General features: G+C 45.9%; 1 protein-coding gene across 4 annotated transcripts in view; it reads left to right on the top strand.

Annotated features, from left to right (window-relative positions):
- Positions 1–22,489, top strand: part of LOC135396642 (uncharacterized) — a 502,925-nt gene that overhangs the window by 228,428 nt on the left and 252,008 nt on the right. For all 4 annotated transcript variants that reach the window (XM_064627722.1, XM_064627723.1, XM_064627724.1 and 1 more), the window contains one exon: positions 21,439–21,740. In XM_064627722.1, coding sequence (XP_064483792.1) covers positions 21,439–21,740 — 302 coding nt within the window. The remainder of the gene's footprint in view (positions 1–21,438; positions 21,741–22,489) is intronic.

Here is a 22,489-nt window from a genome sequence, read left to right on the forward strand (position 1 = left end):
GTCACTAAGGATGATGGCTGGCTAGGAGCGTGCTATGCGGTGAAGTTCATTTTATGAGTGTGCGATTCCATTGGTGTGTCAACAAAATGCCACCGTGTTGCAGGTGCTGCCCAATGGGTGAGCGGCGCTCTCAATGTTGCCAGACGGCTGTCGGCATAGTGCCGGGGAAAAGGAATGCAATACTCTGAGTGCAGCTATTCAGTGACTCTAGAGTACACGAATTTTTCATACGTACGATTTTGTGACCGCCATGGGTCCAATCGCAAGTTTGGAGTCAAGCTCACCGAACTGCAACAAGAAGTGTTCCGACTTCCCAAGCGTGCCCTCCTTCTTCGCTTTCCCTCCTTCACTCCTTCTTCATCCTCCTTCACGCTCTCCCGTACTTTCATCCTTCGTTTCGCTCCTCGTTCGCTCTGCCGGTTACAATGCCGACGCCGCTCAACGTAGGAATGGGCGCCCAAGAGCTGTGCTCTAAAAATTTGCAAGAAGTACAACTTCAAGGCCATTTGGTGAAAAACAAATCATAGGCCTTTATAGCTTTTTGCAAACTGTACTAAGAAAGAGTATGGGCCAGATAACTTCCACGGTGCCACGTGTCTGCATTGAACGCAGCCTCGCGGAACCAGCCGCTGTGACTCTTGATGGGATTTGATTTCGTGCACGATCGAAACACGGAAACTCTGCACATTTCTCTTGCAAGCAAATTGTGTAATAGAGAGCTGTGCACAGATACACACTACGCTTCAGGACTGTGGAAGATCCGTTCATGCAGTTTCACCTGAACCTGACTGATATGGTGACTTTCCTGCCTCTGTGCACTGAGATATCTGGCCATGACGGCTTCGTGTTATACCAAGGACTTGGATGTAGGATCATTATTCACCCCATCACCACATCTTTTCATAAATCACAATATCCGGTGTACCCCGGCGTAGTGAGGCACAAATTGGGTGGCAAATTTATTCACTCAACGTCAGCACCTGTCTGTTGTTGTACAGGATCACACGGCCCAAGTTATCTGTCCATAGCTATATCACACGGGGGTTTCAAGTTCTGCCAACTGTCGGTTGATGATTCACGACACTCAAGACGATTCTAAGTGAGTGGTTGAAATGGTATAGCGCGTTAATTCCTGTTTAATTGCTTGTTGTGCTCTCACTTTCTGTTGAGAGGGGACTGGAACAACAACAACAAATAGATGATGACGTTGACATCATGACGAAGAGGCGTTGCACTGCTTGCGTGGCTGACGTGTGAACGGAACGCCCTAAAAACCGACATTTGCCTATATTCCAGCCTGTGTCACACTCAGGAATTACTCATGTAGAACTATGAAAAAGAAAGTGATGTGAGCATTTCACCTGTTCTCTACGTTTTGCTCCAGTTTTATTTTCTATTGGAAATACAACCCACCTGCTGTGTATCGCTGTCATTTCAATTTTGAACTAATCAAGAAAGTAACCCCCAGTCCAGTCAGCACTTAGCTATACCCTCGTAAAGAAGGAAATCGATTTGCTGTTGTGTTCGTGAGGGAAGTTCCCGCGCAAAATCTTTTAATTGAACCTCTCCTTTCATTGAAGAACTCTCATCCAATTTCCTGTACGTATGTAGGGAGAAATGTGGAGGGGCCCCTCATTATAGTTTTCATTAATTGCATTCCAAGAACGACCGTTCGTTTTGCGGCTATTGGGAAACGCCGATCTTAATGAAGAAATCCCACGACCCACAAACAAGAGAGTTCTCTGCACAGCAGCTGTGCGCAAATTTCTCCAGCTGGAAACAGTGCATGGGAAGCTGGTACTATAAAGGCAGCCAGGCAGAGCTCCGCTTAAGATTTCTTGAACTCTTTGAGGTTAAATGGTTCGCTTCGCAGTAAATTCGGCGAAAGTAGAGATAACTAAAAATAAATACGTAACGTTTAGTTGGCTATCGTTTAGTTGTGCATTACCGATATTTTAATGGTAGTAGTGGGGTTACTTGAGACGAAACTGAGATTATGACTAGATGAGCGTCGATTTCATTCGTGATCTCAGAGAAAAACAAAACAAATGCGTTTCGAGTCGTTCAGCACAGTCTTGGGCAGTAACTATTTTACAAGTAGCTTGTAACTCTAACTAGTTACGTTTCAACAAGACTAACTTCTAACGAGTTACCACTTTTGGTGCAAGTAACTGAAAATGTAACGATAACTATTTCACTCAAATATTGCAATATTTTCCACGCGTCTGTTCCCTGGCGTCATTTTGTCGTTCTTTAGAACGCTATAGCGAGAAAGTATGGACATGAACTGAATAGAATGTAGTATAGATTTGTATAGTTTTCCTTTTCTTCTTTTTTCCCCACCCTCCTTTCTCTTCATTTGTTCTACATATATTGAACCCTAAATAACGCGTCCTGGAGTAGCCGGTCCCGAGTGGTTTGGGACTAACATCTCCTTTTTTTTTTCTTTTACCAATCAATCAATCAACCGAACTGTACAGTCCATGCGAAGTGACTGGATCTTCATTCGTACCTGCTGCATGAGGCGTCAAATAAGCTAGTACCCTGTCCTTTTTCCCAACTAGAAATTCCACGAATTTTGTCATAGGCAGCCAGGATGATCTTAAACTAGCTCCCACACTGCTATTTGGGCCCATGGGAAATCTTCTGTTCGTTATCTGCCCTGATTTGTTGAAAACGGGAAGCGTACGCCTTTTTTGTGACAATTATGAACAGCATAAGTGTCACAAAAAAGGCGTACGCCTACCGTTTTGAACAAATCAGGGCACATAGCGATATCATTCGAGATGATGATTGGCTAGGAGCGTGCTATGCGGTGAAGTTCATTTTTAAGAGTGTATCTGCGTAAGCTCATGCACTCATTGGCTGCTGGGGATGACGTGTTCAAGCGCGACTACGAAACCGCCGTGAGAGAGGGGCGCCTTCACATGTCACACCGTGGTCCTAGCCGACTTCGTTGCGTGCACTCTAAGAAAAAAAGGTAGAATTTCCTACCCAAACTGGTAGAACGACAGTACCTCTACCATTTCGGGCCAATCCACGCGTGCCTTCACCTCCGCGGGTATAAACGACGGCGTCCCTTTCCCTTCCTCCTCTCTCTCACGTTTGCCCTAAGAAAAAAAGGGTAGACTTTTCCAGTGATGGCAGGTAGTTAACTACATGCAGTTAAACTACTAGTTAAACCACCTGATTGTGGTTAAAAAGTAGTTATCAACTACTTGCAGAAATGTAGGGGCAACTACTAGTTAAACTACTATTTCGAGTAGTTAACTACAGTAGTAAGGTTACTGCAGGCGCCAACTACTTCCGGTTTTGCCGCAAGCTTTACGGCACGATTGTGCTTCCGACTTTTTCCTTGAGCTACTTGTTTGATGAGAACGGAGGTGCAGAGCAATTGTGCCGTGCATGTGTACTAAATCTTCGCTTTTAATGCTTGTCTAGTGAAGCCTCATTTGCATTAATTTGCATTGAAACCGCATAGGATGGCTACGTGATCGATCATCGTGGCTTAGCGAAAATAAGCGGTCCACAGTGGCGCAATCGGCACCCACCACAATATTTGCGCGTGGCGCATTGATCTGTGACGTAGGAGCCTGAGTGTAAATCTCGTACATGGACCGTCGTATGTTGTACGTATCTTTCTACCGGAAGCTTTCGCTCCATAGCAGACATTTCCACAGCAAGCTCTTTCGTCAGCGCATAATATACAAGAGACCCGCAGTGGATTTTACGACAGTATGTGAATTAAGCGACGCAGGCACAAGACAATATTTTAAATATTATCACTGCTTGTGATTCATATTTAGATGTCCAAGAACACTACAAGGGATCGCTGTTGATGGACAACGTTAAGTAGTTATAGCAGAGTTCGAGGTAACTCGTTACAAGTAACTCGTTACTGCAACTAAGTTCCTTTTTTTGGTAACTTGTAACTTAACTCGGTACTTTTGCGCCGTGGTAACTTTCATAGGTACTCGTTCCTTTTTCAGGTAACTTTGCCAAAGTAAGTTAAGTTAAGTTCCAAGTTACTTTTAACTCGCTTTTCACTCACGTCCACATATTTTCTTGCTTTCTCTCCGGTTCCTGCGTGGCATTTTGCCATAAAACGTGATATTCAATCAAGGACAGTACTTTATTCAGGAAGTAAGAACCGCTGCCATTGAAATGAAGATGACCCATTGTGCGCCCACACGGAGTAAGATGCTAGCGTAGACCTCTAATAGACCTCTACCAGAGAATCGTCATCATGACATTGGTAGACAGACTGAAACCGAAACAAATCGAAGTAACTTGGAAGTAACTCGTTCTTTTTTTAAGTAACTCAGTAACTGCGAGTTTCAGGCTGAAGAACTTCGTTATTAACTTAGTTACATTTTGCACACATGGTAATTTAACTTGTAACGAGCTCTTTTTGACGGGTAACTTCTCAATCTATGAGTTATAGATGTAGTTAAAATACATTGCAGTAGTTAAAGAAATAGTTTTAACTACTCCACTGAAAAGAAGTTTAACTACTAGTTAAACCACTCCATCGCGAAGTAGTTAGTAGTTATAGTTAAACTACTGTAGAAGTAGTTAGTGGCCATCACTGGAATTTTCTACCCAAGCTGGTAGAACGACAGTTTCTACTCTGTAGTTTGTTTCTACTCTGCAGTTATACCCAAAACGTAAAATTGGTTTGAGTAGAAATGTGATTGCAATACAGCTCTACCGAGATGGGTAGAAAATTCTACACTTTTTCTTAGAGTGTGGTATACGTTCGTTGCCGGTACCTACCGACGGCGAGATATCCCCCGGGTTACTCATTGAGGTCGTACGGCACGAATGATGCCCTCAATTTCAAGATAGAGATGGTTATGCTCTTCCTTCCGTTCCGCAAGGAAGTCGACATTCTCGACGTCAGCGCCTTCGTGATACTGTGACCAGAATCTGGATGCCATTCTAGCCGAGAAGAACTTCGAAGGAAACATCTCCAGCAAAAGCGTTAGGCAGTTGTGTCGGGAGCTCTTGAATGTAAGGGACGACGCGCCGTCGTGAGTAAGGTGAAGGTCCTCAGGTCACCCACTGGAAGTTGACATGAACGAGAACGTGGACTTGACTGCGCACCGCCAAGGAGGAGCCTGTGGTGCCGTGAAGACCAGCACTGACATCATGTCGGCGAACAAAGAAAAAAAAAACATGGTGCAGCGGGCCAGGGAGAACGACAACATGGTCATAGGGGCCCGTAACGTGGCTGCAGAGCATCAATGTACATGTTACCGACATTGTGACTGACCCGGTACTGGGCAAGGGCAACGTTCTCGCCCACTCGGAGACCTGGATCATCCTACCGAGAGACATGGAAGGCTTCCGATGCGTTTAAACGCATGCCAAAACAGAAAACAACCGTAGTGCAGGTGTAGACATCTACTCGAGAAATGACGAAACTACCTCAGCGATCAAGATAGTCATTCTAAAGTCGACAAGGAACAACATGCCCTAACAGCTGCAGACGAAGTTGGTGACGTATGCGTCGTAGAAGTGGACTACAAGAATGCACACGCCCTCATCGTGTTGGTATACATTATTCCGGGGTCCTCTAAGGACAAGGTCAAGAGGTTCTTTCTAGCCAAACTCTTCAATTACACCGCAAGCAACACCTTCCTAGAAAACTTGAAGAAACACAACATGTCAATGATTTTCATGGGAGACTTCAATACGGACATTAAGAAGCTCCAGAACAACTGGTTCGCGGACTATATGAAGGAAGTCTTCGATTTGCATCTAGCCAGTGACGATAAAATTCCCACAGCGCGTACGGGAAGTGTTATAGATTAGCTATAGTTAGCTATGGATTAGCCATAGACAAGCTGGGGGTTGCAAAGTACCTCAGCTACTTCAGTCACCGCAGGCCTCTATACTGCCCACCGTCGGAGAATGCCCGCGCCATGAGCTTACAAATGCTATTGCATGTCAAAGACTATCTGCGCAGCAATTTCTGCCTTAATTTTTTTTAAGGTGGTCGTCCTAAAAGTCGGACAGCCGCAGGACTCGAAGCCACACCTCTTGGTTGCCGGTCAAGTGTTGATCATCAATCCACGCTGACACAGCTTCTCGACAGCTAGCCAGGGGCATCGCCTGAACGGACTTGTCACCCTCTTCACAACCTCCACTACACATTTCCTCCAACACAATTCCATACACACTGCCCACAACGAGGCAAGTACTAGCGGCATGGCCGAGCGGGTTAAGGCGTCCCGCTCGTTGGTGATAGCCAAGGTCATGCTGAAGACTGGGAGGTGGTGGGTTCGAATCCTACGACCGGCTGTGCTGTCTGAAGTTTTCCCTGTGTTTTCCGAAGACTTTCCAAACGAATGTCTGCAGTTCCCCCTGAGGTCGACGTCCTTTATCTGTCCACGTCTGTACGTCGATCATAGCCTCACCGCCTCGCGGTGCTTACACGGAACTAAAAAAAAACGAGGCAAGTAGCATCCGGTGAGCAAGACGGAAAGTAATCTCAGCATGTGTGATCCAAGCACCAAAGCAACGTTGTTTTCTCGAGCGTGCATTGCGCCCAAGAGGACATTTATCGTTCTTGAGATAACGATGCTGAGGACGCTACCATATATCTCGGATCAGCCGTTTAGATAAATGCGGCTCTCCCCATATAATCCAGTCTAATCTTAATCCTAATCGTCTGGGGTCGTTGTATCTCTGCACACGCGCGTGGCCGTAGAGCTTTCAAAACATCCTCCGGCCCTTTAATTATGGAATTTGTAGCACGGAGAGCGTAATGCGAGTCTAAGGAGGGATCTCGGGCTTTCCCACTATAATACGGGCCTCGATTGCCTGGCTATATTAAACCCCAATCACCGGAGCACATAACTGTGCAAGTCGTGCACACGCCGGACGGTTCTTGCTTTCACTGGACAATAGATGAAGACTGCGATAGCCTCTGGATTTGAACGAGACCATAGAGTGGGCTTACTATTCTTTATTTGGGGTGCACCGTTGGCAGACATATACGAGCTACGTGTTCAGAGAGTCTCGCTCAAGATCAGCTTTTCAGGAAGGTTTTAACAAGACACACACACACATAAATGGGATGATGATGTTGGTGCGTTTTAGCAAGAAAACATGTTATTGTGCCTGATTTTTGAAAACTTTAAATGGTTTGTCCAGGTGACCGTGCGCTTGTTCGTATGGTTGGTACTTTTGATGAGTACATGTTTGAGTTCATTGCACCCCCATGCCTATCCGTGAATAGCAGAGGGAATGAGTCTTCAACAAATCGATGTCTGCAACCGAATTTTAAAAACGTTTCACGCTCCTTATCGTTTTTTCCTGTCCTTCTATACTAGGAGTTCATCAGAAGAAACTCAACAAACATTTCATGCATAAGCTATAAGATAAGAAAAACGAGCAAAAGGGAAAGTTACAATTAGGCACCAAGTAAGCCTACACAAGATCACACTCTGTAATGGATCTGGCGACATTCGGTCGCCGGAGAAAACACAAGTGTGACAGTGCACAAGGGCGCAAAAAATGGGGTGTGTCAAAACCTTCGATTCATCTATGTTCACCGCCTTTGTTTCTCCATGAGACGCTATCCTAACATGATTGATGTAACTAATTACCACGCTTTGTCCGCTGCGCTGCCAAACTCTTGTTGTCCACGGCGAGCAACTGCGCGTGATGTGGCCTCGCCTTGGGCCAAGTGCGGACTCTAAATGGCAGCCACTTGCGCGAAGCTTGGTGACACCGTCCGGGCTGACAGAGGCCTTAGGGCATTTCGTAAACGACGCTCTTTTGTGTTCAGCACTCTACACCTTCCTGGGACTCGTGTTTTCGGAGTTCTTTGTTCTACACTCCGAAACAATATAACGAGCTACAGTCGCAGATGTATCACCGCCTCTGGACGGGGAAGTCGATTCATGCGTTTTGGAAACACAAATATTTTACTTTTTATGTATATTGTTTAAAGTTTTTATTGTTTTTATTTTAATGTTCTGCTTAAAAAGCGTGCAAGTGTCCTCCAATATACCTCCGACTAGCGTTGTCGCAGCATGATCAGTGCACCAGCAACTGTTTGAGTCATGCGGGCGCACTATGTTGTGACTCGGAGGCGTCATGCGTACGCCTAAGCCAATCACGGACGTCTCCAGATTTGTGGGCGGAGTGGACCTGCAGCAGTTGACTTGTCCCGAAGTATAGGGTGTCTTTAGGTAAAGCTGGATCATCACCTTTGCAAGCGTGTTCGTGCAAAATAAAATAAGAGGGTTGCAACACTTCGTCTCAACTTATCCCAGATAAACCTAAAAGACAATGCGCTATGCGAGAAAGTCAACTGTCTGCGCAGTTCTGCAGTCTCCCTTTCTGTTCCGCCGTTTCGACGACTGCTATATTTCTACTCCCTCTCTCCCCTATTGCCTGTAGAGCGACCTCATTGCACCCTCTCCCAAATAAGGACTAACATTTCAGGGTTGAGGCGCACGCGGTTTCTTCCGTGGACCCGCGTCGGCCCACGTATACCTCTTTATTGCTGCTTTGTGAACTTGTGAGTGAGCGGACCACGTGGTTTCTCCAAACTTTACCCTCTCCCCCACGCAGAGGCAAACTGCCGGCGTATTATTTGCATCGGTGTAGACCTGCGGGAGGGGTCACGTGTTTACGACTGCCAATGGAAATCGCCGTAACTCTCGCTCTCTGACGTCAGCCGCCTCGAATACACGTACGCGACAAGCTCTGACGGTCAGAGCTTGATGCGCATCTATATATAGGCGAGGGCCTATATCCTACCAACTATGACACGTAGCAAAATGCGTAGTGCTGTGAGACGCAGAACGATGCGCACATGATGTATATTATGATATAGGCAACACTGGTCCAATACTACAGGGCTATGGTCCCACAGCCTAAGCCGTTAAACATCGTGTGGCATCATCATTTATAATTTAGTTGTTGATAGTGAGGGTCCGATATTGGCCCAGTATTGTAAATATCCAATATCAAGATATTGTGCTGCATAAGTTAGGTTCACATTGTCCTAACCATTAACCTAACCATAGCAGTTATGCCATTCTGATGTTCAACAACAACAATAACAACAATAAATGACAAAAGGGTCAAATTTTGACACATTCTCCCTTATTTATGCTTACTTCGCGTTGTAACTCTATGAGATAGTGTTTCGTAGCTGCAGACCGAGTGAAAGCCTCGAGGAAGATAATACTTATTAGGCTGCATTTTGATAACTTTGGTCATATTTCTGCACGTTGCCTGCGATATTTTGCACCGCTGCATGAAAACGTCTTAGGAGATGTGATTACATACGATACTTCGAATGAAAACCAATACGGCTTTTTAGCAACTTCACATCAAATTTGATTAGTCAGGCTAAATTCTTTCCGAAGCTTTGGTCTAGCGGCACGTTTCGGGAGTGGAAAAATTGGAAATACGACGGGTAATCTCGCGAATCTGAATAAATTAGCCAAATTCTGGAGCGCTAGCAACGCAAATTTTTATTACGCACTCCGCTAACAAAAAGTAAGTGCTGAGATCTCGAGTATAGAAAAATTAGGTTTTGAGAAGTTATCGATGCACGCATTTGCTCGTGTATTCATGTTCGCTGCTGTTGGGCTAAAGAACTACCATTCGATGATTTCTGTTCTGTGTGAACATCTGCGCACATACGGACGCTTTAACTTTCTGCGCATGCGTTCTTTGACTACTACTTGTAAAGAGGGCAAGCCATAGAAAGCTGAGGGTCGCCAAGGGGCTTTGCTTTTGATTACCGAGCAAATTAACATTACTGAGGGAACAAGTTAAGCCGTTCGTTATGATTACTACAAAAACAGGTCGGTACACTCGAAGAAACATAACTTCCCCACATAACGCACTCCAAACCATGATGTCCTTCTCTCAGTCGATGTGTAAACAATGGAAGGCGTTTTGGGGCACTATGCATTTGTGTTAATGCTCACAGAAAGGCGTATAGGACATAGTATCGCCTCAAATCAAGACTGATAACGGTATCGTTTTGGCTTGAGCATGTTACATGTTGTAAAGTTACGTTTTTGCTGTCTATAAACAACATTAAAACAAAACAAATGAGAAATAAGTTTTGTTTCTCTTTCTTCGACAGTTGCCGTAATTGCTGAATCTTCGTATGGATCGAGTCCCTCCGCAGACAACACGTGTGTGTGTGTGACTTCATGAATATGGCGCACACACTGTTTTTGCGTCTTCCCCGTTGTCTATATAATCTTGCTAACGTTCCCAGTTTGGTGCACAGGAAGGCGCCTGACGTACTAGGTTCCGCTTTTTTGTAGACCGTTTTGCACGATACTTTTGCTTTTTTGTACATAACAATGTCAAAACAATTTTGCAAGCAGAGAGAGCTAGGAGTTGCACTGTATATTTTCGCTGCCTCGCGAATCATCTTTCACATCTTGTCCCTGCTCCCGTTATAAACTCGAACGTAATTCAGATAGGGGCGACAAAAACTCATTGCAGTTCAGTGTTCAGTATCAGTGCAGTTCAGTATTCAAAGTTCAGTGCACGGGTAGAGCGATAAAACCTAATACCCCTGATGAAATTGGAGGTACAGCGATCCAAGAGGTATACGTTCTGGTGTTCATGTGAGAAAGCAGTAAACCTGGGAGGCAGCAACAGTGCGTGTGCACGGGACAGGTTTATTCCGAAAGTGGGGCAGGGGCGCCAGAATGGGTGCGTACGCAATGAGGTTTGCATGTCGACTTCTTCGAACAGTCCAGCTCTAAATGCTGTGACCCCGGAACCTCGCAAGGACGACGTCACAAAGACGTGATCCGTCACAGACTGATACTCCTATTCGGACACTTCGAAATAAATTTGCGATTGGTTCACTAGCAGTAATGAGTTGAAAATTAGTGATGGGTGAAAATGACTTCTCTCGGGGAATGTTTCTTACGCAAGACCTCAGAAGTGAGGATCTAAACGAGAAAGACAACGGTGCATAGTTTTGCGCATATAGGCGCAATACCTTTGCGAATGTTCAGTATAGGCGCTATAGGGGTTTTGCTGAGAGTGCAAGTTCCTCCTTGCCTTCTCCCGTGTATCGCTTCTATTGTTCCCCTACGGGAACCGACGGGACTTCTTAAATGGAACAGTTTTATCTCTGACCGAATGGAAAGAAGAACTGGGAGGGGAGAAAAGTCAAAGAGTTTTGGAGAAAGAAGAGATCGTAATGCTCTTTTGATCTCCCTTGACTTCGTATCGCCTTTTCCACCTCTTCTTTTTTCGGGAGATTTCGAGCGATTGCCCTTTGAACGATATGCCACTCCCCAATGATTGATTTCACTTCAGCTAAAATCTGCACCGTCTCAGCATCCATTGCGATACTCTTTCTGCGTAAGGACGATTCAAAATTCAGGATCTTGTCGTAACAAGGGAGGGTAGTGCAAATCGAGGGGCTCTCTGAGATGCACTTAAACTTTCATAAGAGCGCAAAAAAACGTGTCGCTTCTTAGGCTTTTATAACAGAACCTCACCGCATAACACGCACGTAGCTAACGATCACATTGAATGACATCGTTCTCTCCCCGGATTTGTGGAAACCGCGGGGTGCACACCTTTTTGTGACAATTAACGTAACTTCATAAGTGTAACAAAAACGCGTATGCCTCTAGCCTTCTACAAATCGAATGAAGAAATCAATGCCACTCGGGATAATGGTTGGCTAGGTATGTGTTATACGCGGTGAAGTTCTGTTTTAAGTCGGCTGTGCTGTCAGAGGTTTTTCCTGGTTTCCCTCAGACGCTGTCAGACAAATGTTGGCACAGTTCCTTTAGAAGTCGGCCCAGGACGCACATTTGTCCGGAGCGTTAGTCGTGACGTTGCCCACCTCTGTGAGGCCGACAAGGGTGAGCTCTTTCAAAAGCACCAGCACCACTACCATCGGTTGTGATGGCAAGTGATGGCACGCCGAGACTGGAAGATGACCCGGGTTCGAATTCGGGCGCCGAGTGTGCTGTCTGTGTGTTTTCCCTGGGTTTTCCTCAGACGCTCTAAGACAAATGTCACAAATGTCAGACCTCTGAATTCGGCCCAGGACGCGCGATCCCTGCGGCGGTCGTGACGTTGCCCGCCTGAGCGTGGCCGGCTACGGCAAGCCGTTCCATCACCACCGCCACCCATTTTAAATGTGTAAGCATGCGAACTTCTGTAGTGTATCAATATAGCTTTACTCCAACAACTGCCGTAATTTATTCATCATTTGCTAATTAATGAAGCTTCGTAATTCACAAAATACTTACTTGACCGTGTACGATCTCACACTCTTAAAAGTAAACTTCACCGCACAGCACGCTCCTAGCCAACCATCATCTCAAATGATATCGTTAGCTGCCCTGATTTGTTGAAAACAGGAGGCGTACGCCCTTTCTGTGACAATTATGAACAGCATAAGTGTCACAAAAAAGGCGTACGCCTCCCGTTTTCAACAAATCAGGGCAGATAACGATATCATTCGAGATGATGGTTGGCTAGGAGCGTGCTGTGCGGTGAAGTTCATTTTTAAGAGTGCACTTGCACGGTTGCTTTCTGACCCTTACTCTGCCACCCAAGGCTAAGATACCGCGCGCTGATGGAACGCTTTCAAACTCGGCCGCACTTCCTGTCCAAATTGTCGTCAATGCGGTGAGCCAGAGACGGAGGAACACATTATAATGGTGTGTCCGGCTACATCCGACGCCAGACGGGAACTCCAGAAAGCAGTGCAGCACGCTGGAACATCAGAGCTACAGATTGAGGTGATCGTTCATCCGCGCGGCAACCGCCAGCACCGCCGATCCGTACAGGAAGCCCTGCTGAACTTTCTGAAGGCAGTGGACCCTGACGGTCGGTTGTAGTGTAGGAAACTGTAGAACCAGACGTGTGAGCCTTCCCCCTTCCCCACCCCCTTTCATCCCTTCCCCGAGCAACATGCCGCCTACCTAGGCAGGCGGACCGCTCGAACCCCACCGTCACCCCCCCCCCCCCCCCCCCTGATGATGACATGGGATGTCACGTCCAAAGGACAAAACAGCAAAGCGCTTGTTTTAGAAGCAACAGTATCGCAACAAAATACTTACTCTCGGCATCTTTCGAGTTAAGCGACCCGCAATTTATGACAAGCATGTCAGTTCAGTGCAGACTGAGCAACAGTCTTTTGAAAGTTCAAAGTGAGCAAGACACGGTATATTGTGCTGTATGCAGAGTAAACGTAGCACTCGCAACTCTCAGGGACATACCACTCTCGCTTTTTTTTCTTTCTATTTCTATTTCTACTCTCGCTTTAAACAGAAAGATATTTTTAACTCGGCGTTCTCGGCGACCATGGAAGTTCTAAAAACAGAACTTCACCGCATAACGGGCCTCTACCACAGTCTTCACCACATAGCACACTGACGGTCAGCCACTGCGCGGTATGATACCGTTATCGCTGTTGACTCGTGGAAAGGATGGGACGTACATCTTTTGTGACAATTATGCAGTTATGTTATTATGCAGTTATGCAACTGTCACAAAGAGGCGCAATACGCCTCCTCTTTCTGCGACGCTTCGCTTTCATGTCGACTGCTACAGGTGATGACAGACGTTGTGAAGAGCTTGTTGTCACACAAAGGCGTGCAGGTAGTGGCTGCTATTGCAACTAACACGCAATGTTATCCTACGATGGGTGTATGGGCGATTTACGCGTCCGTCTCCATTTATTCCGCATTGCGTGTAGGTAGGCATGCTTTGGGAGTGCGCAGCAATAAACCGAAATAATGGATGGATTGATTGATTGATTGATTGATTGATTGATTATAAAAAAGGAACGATGGAACAAATAAAATATATATCAGTTGTTCATATCACTCGTTCTGAATTGGAGTTAGCGCGTGTGGACCGTGTGTTAGGGCACCCGATGTCCCATCTCCTCTGTCTCGTCCACACGCGCTAACTCTAATTTCACCGGTAACAACTTTCCTTTTCCTTGGGGATTGCAAGGCAACTCTACCGCACCTGCTCTATTGCTACCAAGACAAAGCACAGTCTTCTTTTACGACACAGAGGCACCGATAACGTTGCGCTTGAAACCGACACCTCCAGGAGTTTTGCTCCCTTCTACAACGAGTATTACAAACAGAGAACGCCATGTCCCTGTAGACAGACAGAAGGGCACTCTTAAAACATATGGTGGTGGTGGTGGCGGTGAAAGGGTTCGCAGGGCATAAAACAGAACTTCACCGCGCAGTACGCTCTTAGCCAACCATTATCCCGAATGACACCGTTCTGCCCCCTAATTGGTTCAAAACGGGGGGGGGGGGGGGGTACGTCTTCAACATGCCTTTACGCCTACCTTCAAACACCGGAGCCGACACGGTGTTTGAAGGTATAGGCGTAAAGGCAACGTTCAGCCTCGTGCGGTGGAAGAGTGGTGTAAAAGGGCGCGGTAGTAGCGGAGGCAGTTTAAAAGAAAGCGTGGGCTCTGCAGCAGAGAGAATAGAGTGGGTGCTACGTCTTATTGCCATTGAGTCTGCATCTTGGGGCCGGTGAGAACCATGCTGGCAAATGCTCTTTCTGTCAAACGCGTATGAAATGCGATAGCATTACAGCAGACGAAGGACGACGACTCCATTTCGGATGCGAAAATAGCACACATTAGGGAGTTTTATCAGATCGGCAGAAGTCTACGGAGACGATACGGAAGCTCAAATCAAATTCATTCATCAAATTGATCAAATCAAAGATCTGCAACGTGATGCCAGCCACTTCAAAGAAATCGGAGGATTGACTTATCATGGTTTCCGAAGCGTTCTCGTAGAAGACCTTCCGATTTGATTATACTCCCTGCTTATTCCGAGTCAAGTATACTATCAACACAAGTGATAAAAAGATGAAACATTGAAACTACTGTGTTGGTCAGCTGCGTGCTATGCGGTGAAGTTCTGTTTTAAGAGTGTACTTCACCACATAACACCCTCCTAGCCAACCGTCATCTAGAATTACATCTTTTTATCCCATGATTTGTGAAAAACTGGATGTGTACGCCTTTTTGTGACACTCATGCAGTTACGTTGTCAGAAAAAAGCGTACGCTCCGCACTCTCCACAAATCCGGAGTGATAACGGTATCATTCTGCGCAATGGTTTGCCTTCAGCGTGTTATGTGGTGAAGTCCTGTTTCAAGAACTTAGCTCCAAAGACACGCTGCGCTCTCAAAGCAGGACTTAGCTACCTAACACGGACCGGAGCCAACTGTCATTCATAATGGTATCGCTCTGTTTGCTGCCTCGTTGAAAATAGGAGGCGTACGCCCTTCTTGGACGACTACTGTAAAATGCAAAGTGTTCGAGAAAGTTGTTCACCTGACAATTTCAGCGAATCAGTAAAGAGTACGATATTATTCACAATAATGGTTCATTACGACCCTGTAATGTGGTGAAGTTCTATTTTAACAATGCAAAGACATACTAACCACTCCCACGCTAACTCCACCTCTTTCAAGTATAACAGCGAAAGACACTAACCACACCTCTTTCCTGTTGCCGTCCCTCCAGTTGCCCTCGCATCTGTACTGTGCTCGTAACCGCAGGTACTTCGCTGCGCTCACACAGATTTGAATCAGGTCGCACGTCTCCAAAGAAACGTGTGCAAGAGCTAATTATTTCTCAGAGGCTTCTCAACAGTACCTGTGGAAGCAAAACGGCATTGGTACCCATACATGCGTGCAGGAAATATAATTATCGTCGGGGGTCATTGCAAAAGGCTCACGTTTTTTGAATAGTAGAAGAACAGCGCCGCCGGCATCAAACTGTCTAAAAGGAATCGAATGGGTGTTTGTGAGAACCATAGGAGAGAGCGAAAAAAAGGGAGCACACAGATTTTAATTCGCGTCAACGTCATTTCATTCTATTACAGCCGTGCTTGACCTTTTGGCTCATTTTCATTTTGCATTTTAATTTGATTTTTTTATTCATCCTCTTTTCCCGCGCATGCGTTTGTCGTATATTTATTCCTGGATGTTTCTGAAAAAATTCGCGGACACGCATTACTACGGTAATCGGACAACAAGGTGCAGCCACGAGAGCTGTCACTGAAAAAACAGTCGGCGAAAGTTTATGTGCCGATGGTCTGCTCTCACTCTAAAAACGGAGCTTCACCGCATAGCACGCTCCTAGCCAACCATCATCCCGAATGAGCAACGTTCTCTCCCTTGATTTGAGAAAAACGGGGGGCGTACGCCATTTTTGTGGCAATTATGAACTGCATAACGCCACAAAAATGGCGCACGCCTCCCGTTTTCAGCAAATCAGGGGAAAGAACGATGTCACTCGGGATGATGGTTGGCTAGGAGCGTGCTATATGGTACAGTCGTGCATTCTTAGAAATGTACCTTACCGCATAGCACGCTCCTAACCAACCATCATCTCGAATGATATCGTTATCTGCCCTGATTGGTTGAAAACGGCAGGCGTACGCCTTTTTTGTGACAATTATAAACAGCATAAGTGGCCTCTCTCAACACTTAAAAAGAAGAAGAAGCGAGGGCAACAATGGCAAGCCGGTGTTCGCCACCACCACCTCACTTTTAAGAACCATAGGTGGTGGAAACAGCTCCACTACATAACACATTAAAGGCCAACCATTGCACAGAATGATACGGTTATTACTCCTGATTTATGGAAAGCGCTGGGCGTACGCCTCTTTTGTGACAATTACCATTACGGCATAAGTGTCACAAAAAAGGCGTACGCCTCCCGATTCCAACAAATCAGGGTAGAGAACGATGTCATTCAATACGATGGAGGGCTAGGAACGTGTTATGCGGAGAAGTTCACTTCTTGGGTGGGGTGGATCCCATTATCGAAGGAGTAAACAAACAGTCTGTAAGGCGATGGCTATACCGTTTTGGCCAATCTGAATTTCGTGAATCGCGTTATAATGTTGTCGACGAAGCCAAAAATCGAAGTGAGGCCTCCTATACGTGCCCCACAGCATCAAGCTACACTCTAAAAACAGAAGGGGGGGGGGGGGGGGGGGGGGGTCGAGGTAGCTTGCCGTTGTTGGCCGCACTCAAGTGGGCATCGTCACGACTTCAGAGAACTTCAGAACTTCACTACATAGCACGCGCTTAGCCAATCCCCATCCCAAATGACATGTTTCTGCCTTCTGATTGGTTTAAAATTGGAGGCGTAGACCTTTTTGAAACACTTATGCAGTTCCAAAAAAGGCGTACGCCCCGCGCTTTCCACAAATCGGGAGTGATAAAGGTATCATTCTGTGCAGTGGTTGGCCTTCTCTGTGCTCTGTGGTGAAGTTATGTTTTTAGAGTGTACACTCGTAAAAATGAACTTCACCGCATAGCACGCTCCTAGCCAACCATCATCTCAAATGATATCGTTATCTGCCCTGATTTCATGGAAACGGTGGCGTACGCCTTTTTTGTGACACTTATGCTGTTCATAATTGTCACAGAAAAGGCATACGCCTCCCATTTTCAACAAATCATGGCAGATAACGATATCATTTGAGATGATGGTTGGCTAGGAGCGTGCTATGCGGTGAAGTTCATTTTTAAGAGTGTAGGGCAGTGTTTCCCAAAGTGTGGTCCACGGACCCCTGGGGGTCCGCGAGAGTGTCCGTGGGGGTCCGCGACCGTCTCTCACATTTCAGTGAGGATTTTCGTCCCCACAAACACGCGCTCGTACATGCTGCCCGATTTCCAAACACCCAGAACTTCCAAAATTGCTACAAGCATGCTTCAACAGCTAGCTTCTAATTTCTGATAGAAAAGTCCTGCAATGCACGTTTGTCCGCGTCATACACATACAAACAAGAAGAAGAAACCAGTCCGGAATAGTTTCTGAAGCTGTATCGAAAGCACGCAGCAGCTGACGAGGTTGCTGGTTATGCACTGGCTGTGTCGGTGTGTGTGTGTGTGTGTGTCTGTGTGTGGGCGGGGGCGGGGGGGGGGGGGTCCGTGAATTGGTTCTCATAGCTTCCGGGGGTCCGTCACCGCCAAAAGTTTGGGAAACACTGGTGTAGGGCACACTCACCAGTAACAACCCAAGCCCGAAGTATTTATTTCCATAAGTACCCTACAGCGCCGGAGCATTGGTGTAGGGTGTGTAGGCACAGAAAAATGTTACAAACTATGTATCAGAAAAATGAATAACAATAATAAACACCAAATGCAACAATAATATGAGTATGATAATGTATTATTCGAGTGAGAGCACGATATACAGGGTGTTTCACCTAAGGTGATAAAAAATTCTAACTGGCTACGTACTCGCCGGAGGATTGTCGGACTTTCGGCAATTACCTTCTGGAAACTTTTGCCACCATTGAGGAAGGCTTTGGAAAATTTTTACTTGCGGGAAATTTTTTTTTTTTTTCAATTGAACTTTGAAAATTGCCAAGCGAACCTCACTTTTTCTTTACAGAAACATCAAGTCCTCCACGGATAACCACACACCCAACCGAAACTCTGCACAGTATCGCAACAGAAATAGTCTAAAAAAATTAGTAAAAATTCGGCTTTAGCCCCGCCTGCTTGATTGTCGCAAAGAAAATCGCACGATATTTGCGGGGAGAGGAGGAAGTGTTCCCGCCTCTTGTTTTACCTTTCTTTGCGCCACGTTGACCTTGATGCTGGTGACAGCCGACTTATCACAAAGAAAACAAAACAACCGTCTTATCACAAAGAAGCCAAGACAAATGAAGGTGGGGACACTTTCTTGTCTAGACACAGATTTCGCTCGCGCTTCTCTGCGAAAATCAAACATGCGGGGCTAAAGCGTAATTTTTAATAATTTTTTTCAACTATTTCTGTTGCGATACTGTGCATAGTTTTTGTTAGGTCTGCGGTTATCCGTAGAGGACATCATATTTCTGTAAAAAAAAGTGAGGTTCGCTTGGCAATTTACAAAGTTCAATTGAAAAAAGAAATTTCCCGCAATTAAAAATTGTCCAAAGCCTTCCTCAATGATGGCAAAAGTTTCCAGAAGGTAAATGCCGAAAGTCCGACAACCCTCCGGCGAGTACGTCGCCAGTTATAATTTTTTATCACCCTAGATGGAACACCCTGTATATACGGGGTGTCCGGTGAGAAAGTGTCATTAACTTTCTAAAAATAGGTTTAACATCAGAAAATTATGAATTTACTTGGAATACACACACACACTCGGACTTTTGCCACAGATTCAGGCCGTTTGCATTCGCGTCACACGTTAATTAAGCTAATTTTGCTAATTGAACTCGAAAATTAGCCAAGCCAAGCGTTTTTCTTGGTGAATTCGGTAGCCAATGGCCATAGCACACTATTCCAACCGAAATCACGGTTTAATGAAACCGAAATGAAACGTCTAAAAGAACGGTCGACGTTTCATATTATATTATAATCTTTGTGTTAGATTACCCACAGAATAAACTAGTTTTTGTTAACTTTCCTTTAATCTGTCGTTCACGTCTTATTATTTTACGACCTCAGTTGTCTCGCGACGTAAACACCCAATTATTATTATTATTATTTTACTTATATACAGGGTGTCCACGCTAAGTGTGAACAGATTTTTTAAAAATATATATAACACTTTTTCCAAGATGAAATCAATTGCAATATAGCATATGCTGAAGGGCACTCCCTAGCAGGGCATTAGCAAAGTCCAAAGGCAATGTCTTAATTAACTTTCATTAATTAACTTTTTAATTATAAAAGCTACAAAGTTGTCCCAATGAGAACATCTGTTCCTTTCGGTCACCTGATATCGTAGCCGTTTTCAGAACAAAAATCCGTTCGATAGATCGCCCGCAAAAAAATCGTGAAGGAACGCCATTTTTTTCTTTATTTTGTTCATTGCGCTTCTTAGAAGACGCGTATTTCCTTCATCCCCAACGGGAGAGGGAGAAGGAGCACAGTGCTACCTCATGCGTCGAAGATGAGCTTTAACTTGCGGAAACAAAACAAAAACAAATGTATCGGGTGACTCTATCGGAACTGGCCTTATCTTGGGTTCCATTTTCTGTTTCCTTTTAATCTTTTTCCAGGACGCGAGAGGCGATAGTGTGCTCTTGATAGTGCTCTTGATAGTGGGCGTACGCCCCCTTCTCTCTTCCAATCAGAAGCGATAACCCTATCAGTCGTGGCAATGGTTGGCGCACAGCGTGCTGTGCGGTGAAGTTCTGTTTTTAGTGTCACATGCTGGGTATTTTCACCCGCGTACAGATGAGTACACGACGGCGTGGCAGCATTATTTTCGCGGTCCCGTGGACATTTTCCTCTTTCGTTCTCGTCCGGCATGGCAGGCGTCAAGTCCTATCGCTGTGCCCGTGTGGCAGATGACAGAATGATGGCCACGAAACGCGCTCGGGCCAAGAAAAACGAAACGCGAGTAGATGGTGCGAGCTTCGAATCACGTATTAGTTACCGCCTTCAGTGTCGGCGACCGAAACGTCGATTTTTCTCTCTTCTCGCGCCCATTTCTTCTTGCCTTCCGTTCGAATCCCTCTCTTATTGTCATTCATGGAACGAACCGCATTTCGCTTCTGGTCGAAAAAGAAAATAAAAGGAATATAGATGGGAGGGAGAGAAAGTGGGAGGGATTACAGTGGCAACATGGCCGCTGCCGCTGCCGAGATGGATGATGAGGATGACGATTGGGTCTCAATCACGGCTCGCTGCTCGCTTTCCCAATATCTGGATATTGATGGAGTGCGCGGTGTAAGAAGAAACACCGGCAGCTCAACTCTGTCGAAGCGCAAACCAGGATGCTTTTCAAAATATAACGGGTATCAGATTTTTTTCTCTTTGATTTATCGCCGATGGCGGTTGGTACAGATGGTTTCTGGAGTTAGTCAAGGCGGTGTCACGGTAGCTGTCAAGAGGGAAAGACGGGACGAAGGGTTCGTGGACGTCTTTAGCGTCTGTCAACTGGAGCGTCATAGCTCCTAGGCAGTCAACCGCTCGCTCTATGTGTTTGCACATGCTCAGTGTATAAAGACGGTTTGCTTCGCTTTGAGGGGAGAGGTGTAAATCAGACGATGCGCGTACGGGTGGAGCTCAAAACCAGTTATAAAACCTACATTTGGGGACTGTGTGTGCATCCTAGCGAGCACAAGTTATGTTCTTGGGATTGTTAGGTATTGCCAATTTATTATCGCGTGTGTTGTGTGCTTTCTTCTTTGTCCCGTGTCTTGGTGCACTGTGCTTCGCGATTAGAGATATTCAACACATGGATTGTCGTCCGAGTCGGTGGATAAGCCCAGTGAACGATTTGCTTTGACGGTACAATGGCTGATGTACAAGGATTTGATGAAATTAAACTCCTATCTGAACTGCAACGGGCCAGAGGCTGATTTTCGTCTCATTATGCAAATTCTCCCGTTTCCGATGCGGACGAAATGTGCTACTGATCTGACACGTGCTTCTTCTTCTCTTGTTTTGTAATAGGCGTCTGGTGGTGCTCCAACGGGCATGTTTCCAGGGAGTGCACGTGGAGGGTGCGTCGCTCCGCTTGACCCGGCGATGCCCCCGTTCGCCCCAGCGCCAGCGAGCTCAACGCCGTGCACGCCGTTGATGTCGACGTCTCCTTCGTCGTGTCCTTTGGCTGCCAGCACGTCATTTCCTCACTCTCTGGACGCAGCTGGCCATTCTTCCTCGGGTGTCCTTCAAGGCACATCGTACAGTTCTCCATGTGGCTCCGCGGCTCTGGTAGGGAGGTCGCCGTCAGCCGCGGCTTCTTTCTTTGCTCGGTAAGCTTCTCTTCCCAATATTCACGTGAACGACTTGCGCGCTCCCACGTTGCACGGACCAGCACGTGCTTTATGTTGATGCTGGTGGTGATGTTGGCGAAAAAAATAATAGGGAGAGATTGAATTCGTCACACGACACATTCGGCTACTCCCATAAACAGATCCCCCCCCCCCCACACACACACACACAGAAAGAAAAAACCCGCCGCTGTCGCGATAAATATCGGCCAAAGGCCGCGTGCCTGCTTTAAACAACAGCAGAATGAATGTTTTCAGCTTATTATCTATTTACCATAGATGCCGTTGCCGTTGCAAAAAACAAAACAAAAAAACTACTTATTGAGTATATGGACTTGGGTTTCAGATCTGTGATGTTCTTCTTCTTCTTTTTTTTTTTTTTGTTATCCTAACACATAATATTTCCACGGCATCTCGGCATCAAGGGCTCACCTCGCCTTATTTGCATTTGCACTTTAACTATATAGGGTCGCGGTTTCAGACCATACATCAGCCAAACTGCAACTTTCCAATAACACTCGACATCGAGCAGCCACAAGACTGACAGCCAAGCCGTTCCTGCCTCTCTTACAACAGAACTTCACCACATGGCACGCTGAAGGCCAACCATTGTACAGAGTGATACCTCTACCACTCTTGATTTGTGGAAAGCGCGGGGCGTTCGCCTTTTTGTGACAATTAATATTTCTGCATAAGTGCCACAAAAGGCGTACGTTTTCAACAAATCAGGG

This window comes from Ornithodoros turicata, chromosome 6 (assembly GCF_037126465.1).
Source record: "Ornithodoros turicata isolate Travis chromosome 6, ASM3712646v1, whole genome shotgun sequence".
Lineage (NCBI taxonomy): Eukaryota > Metazoa > Arthropoda > Arachnida > Ixodida > Argasidae > Ornithodoros > Ornithodoros turicata.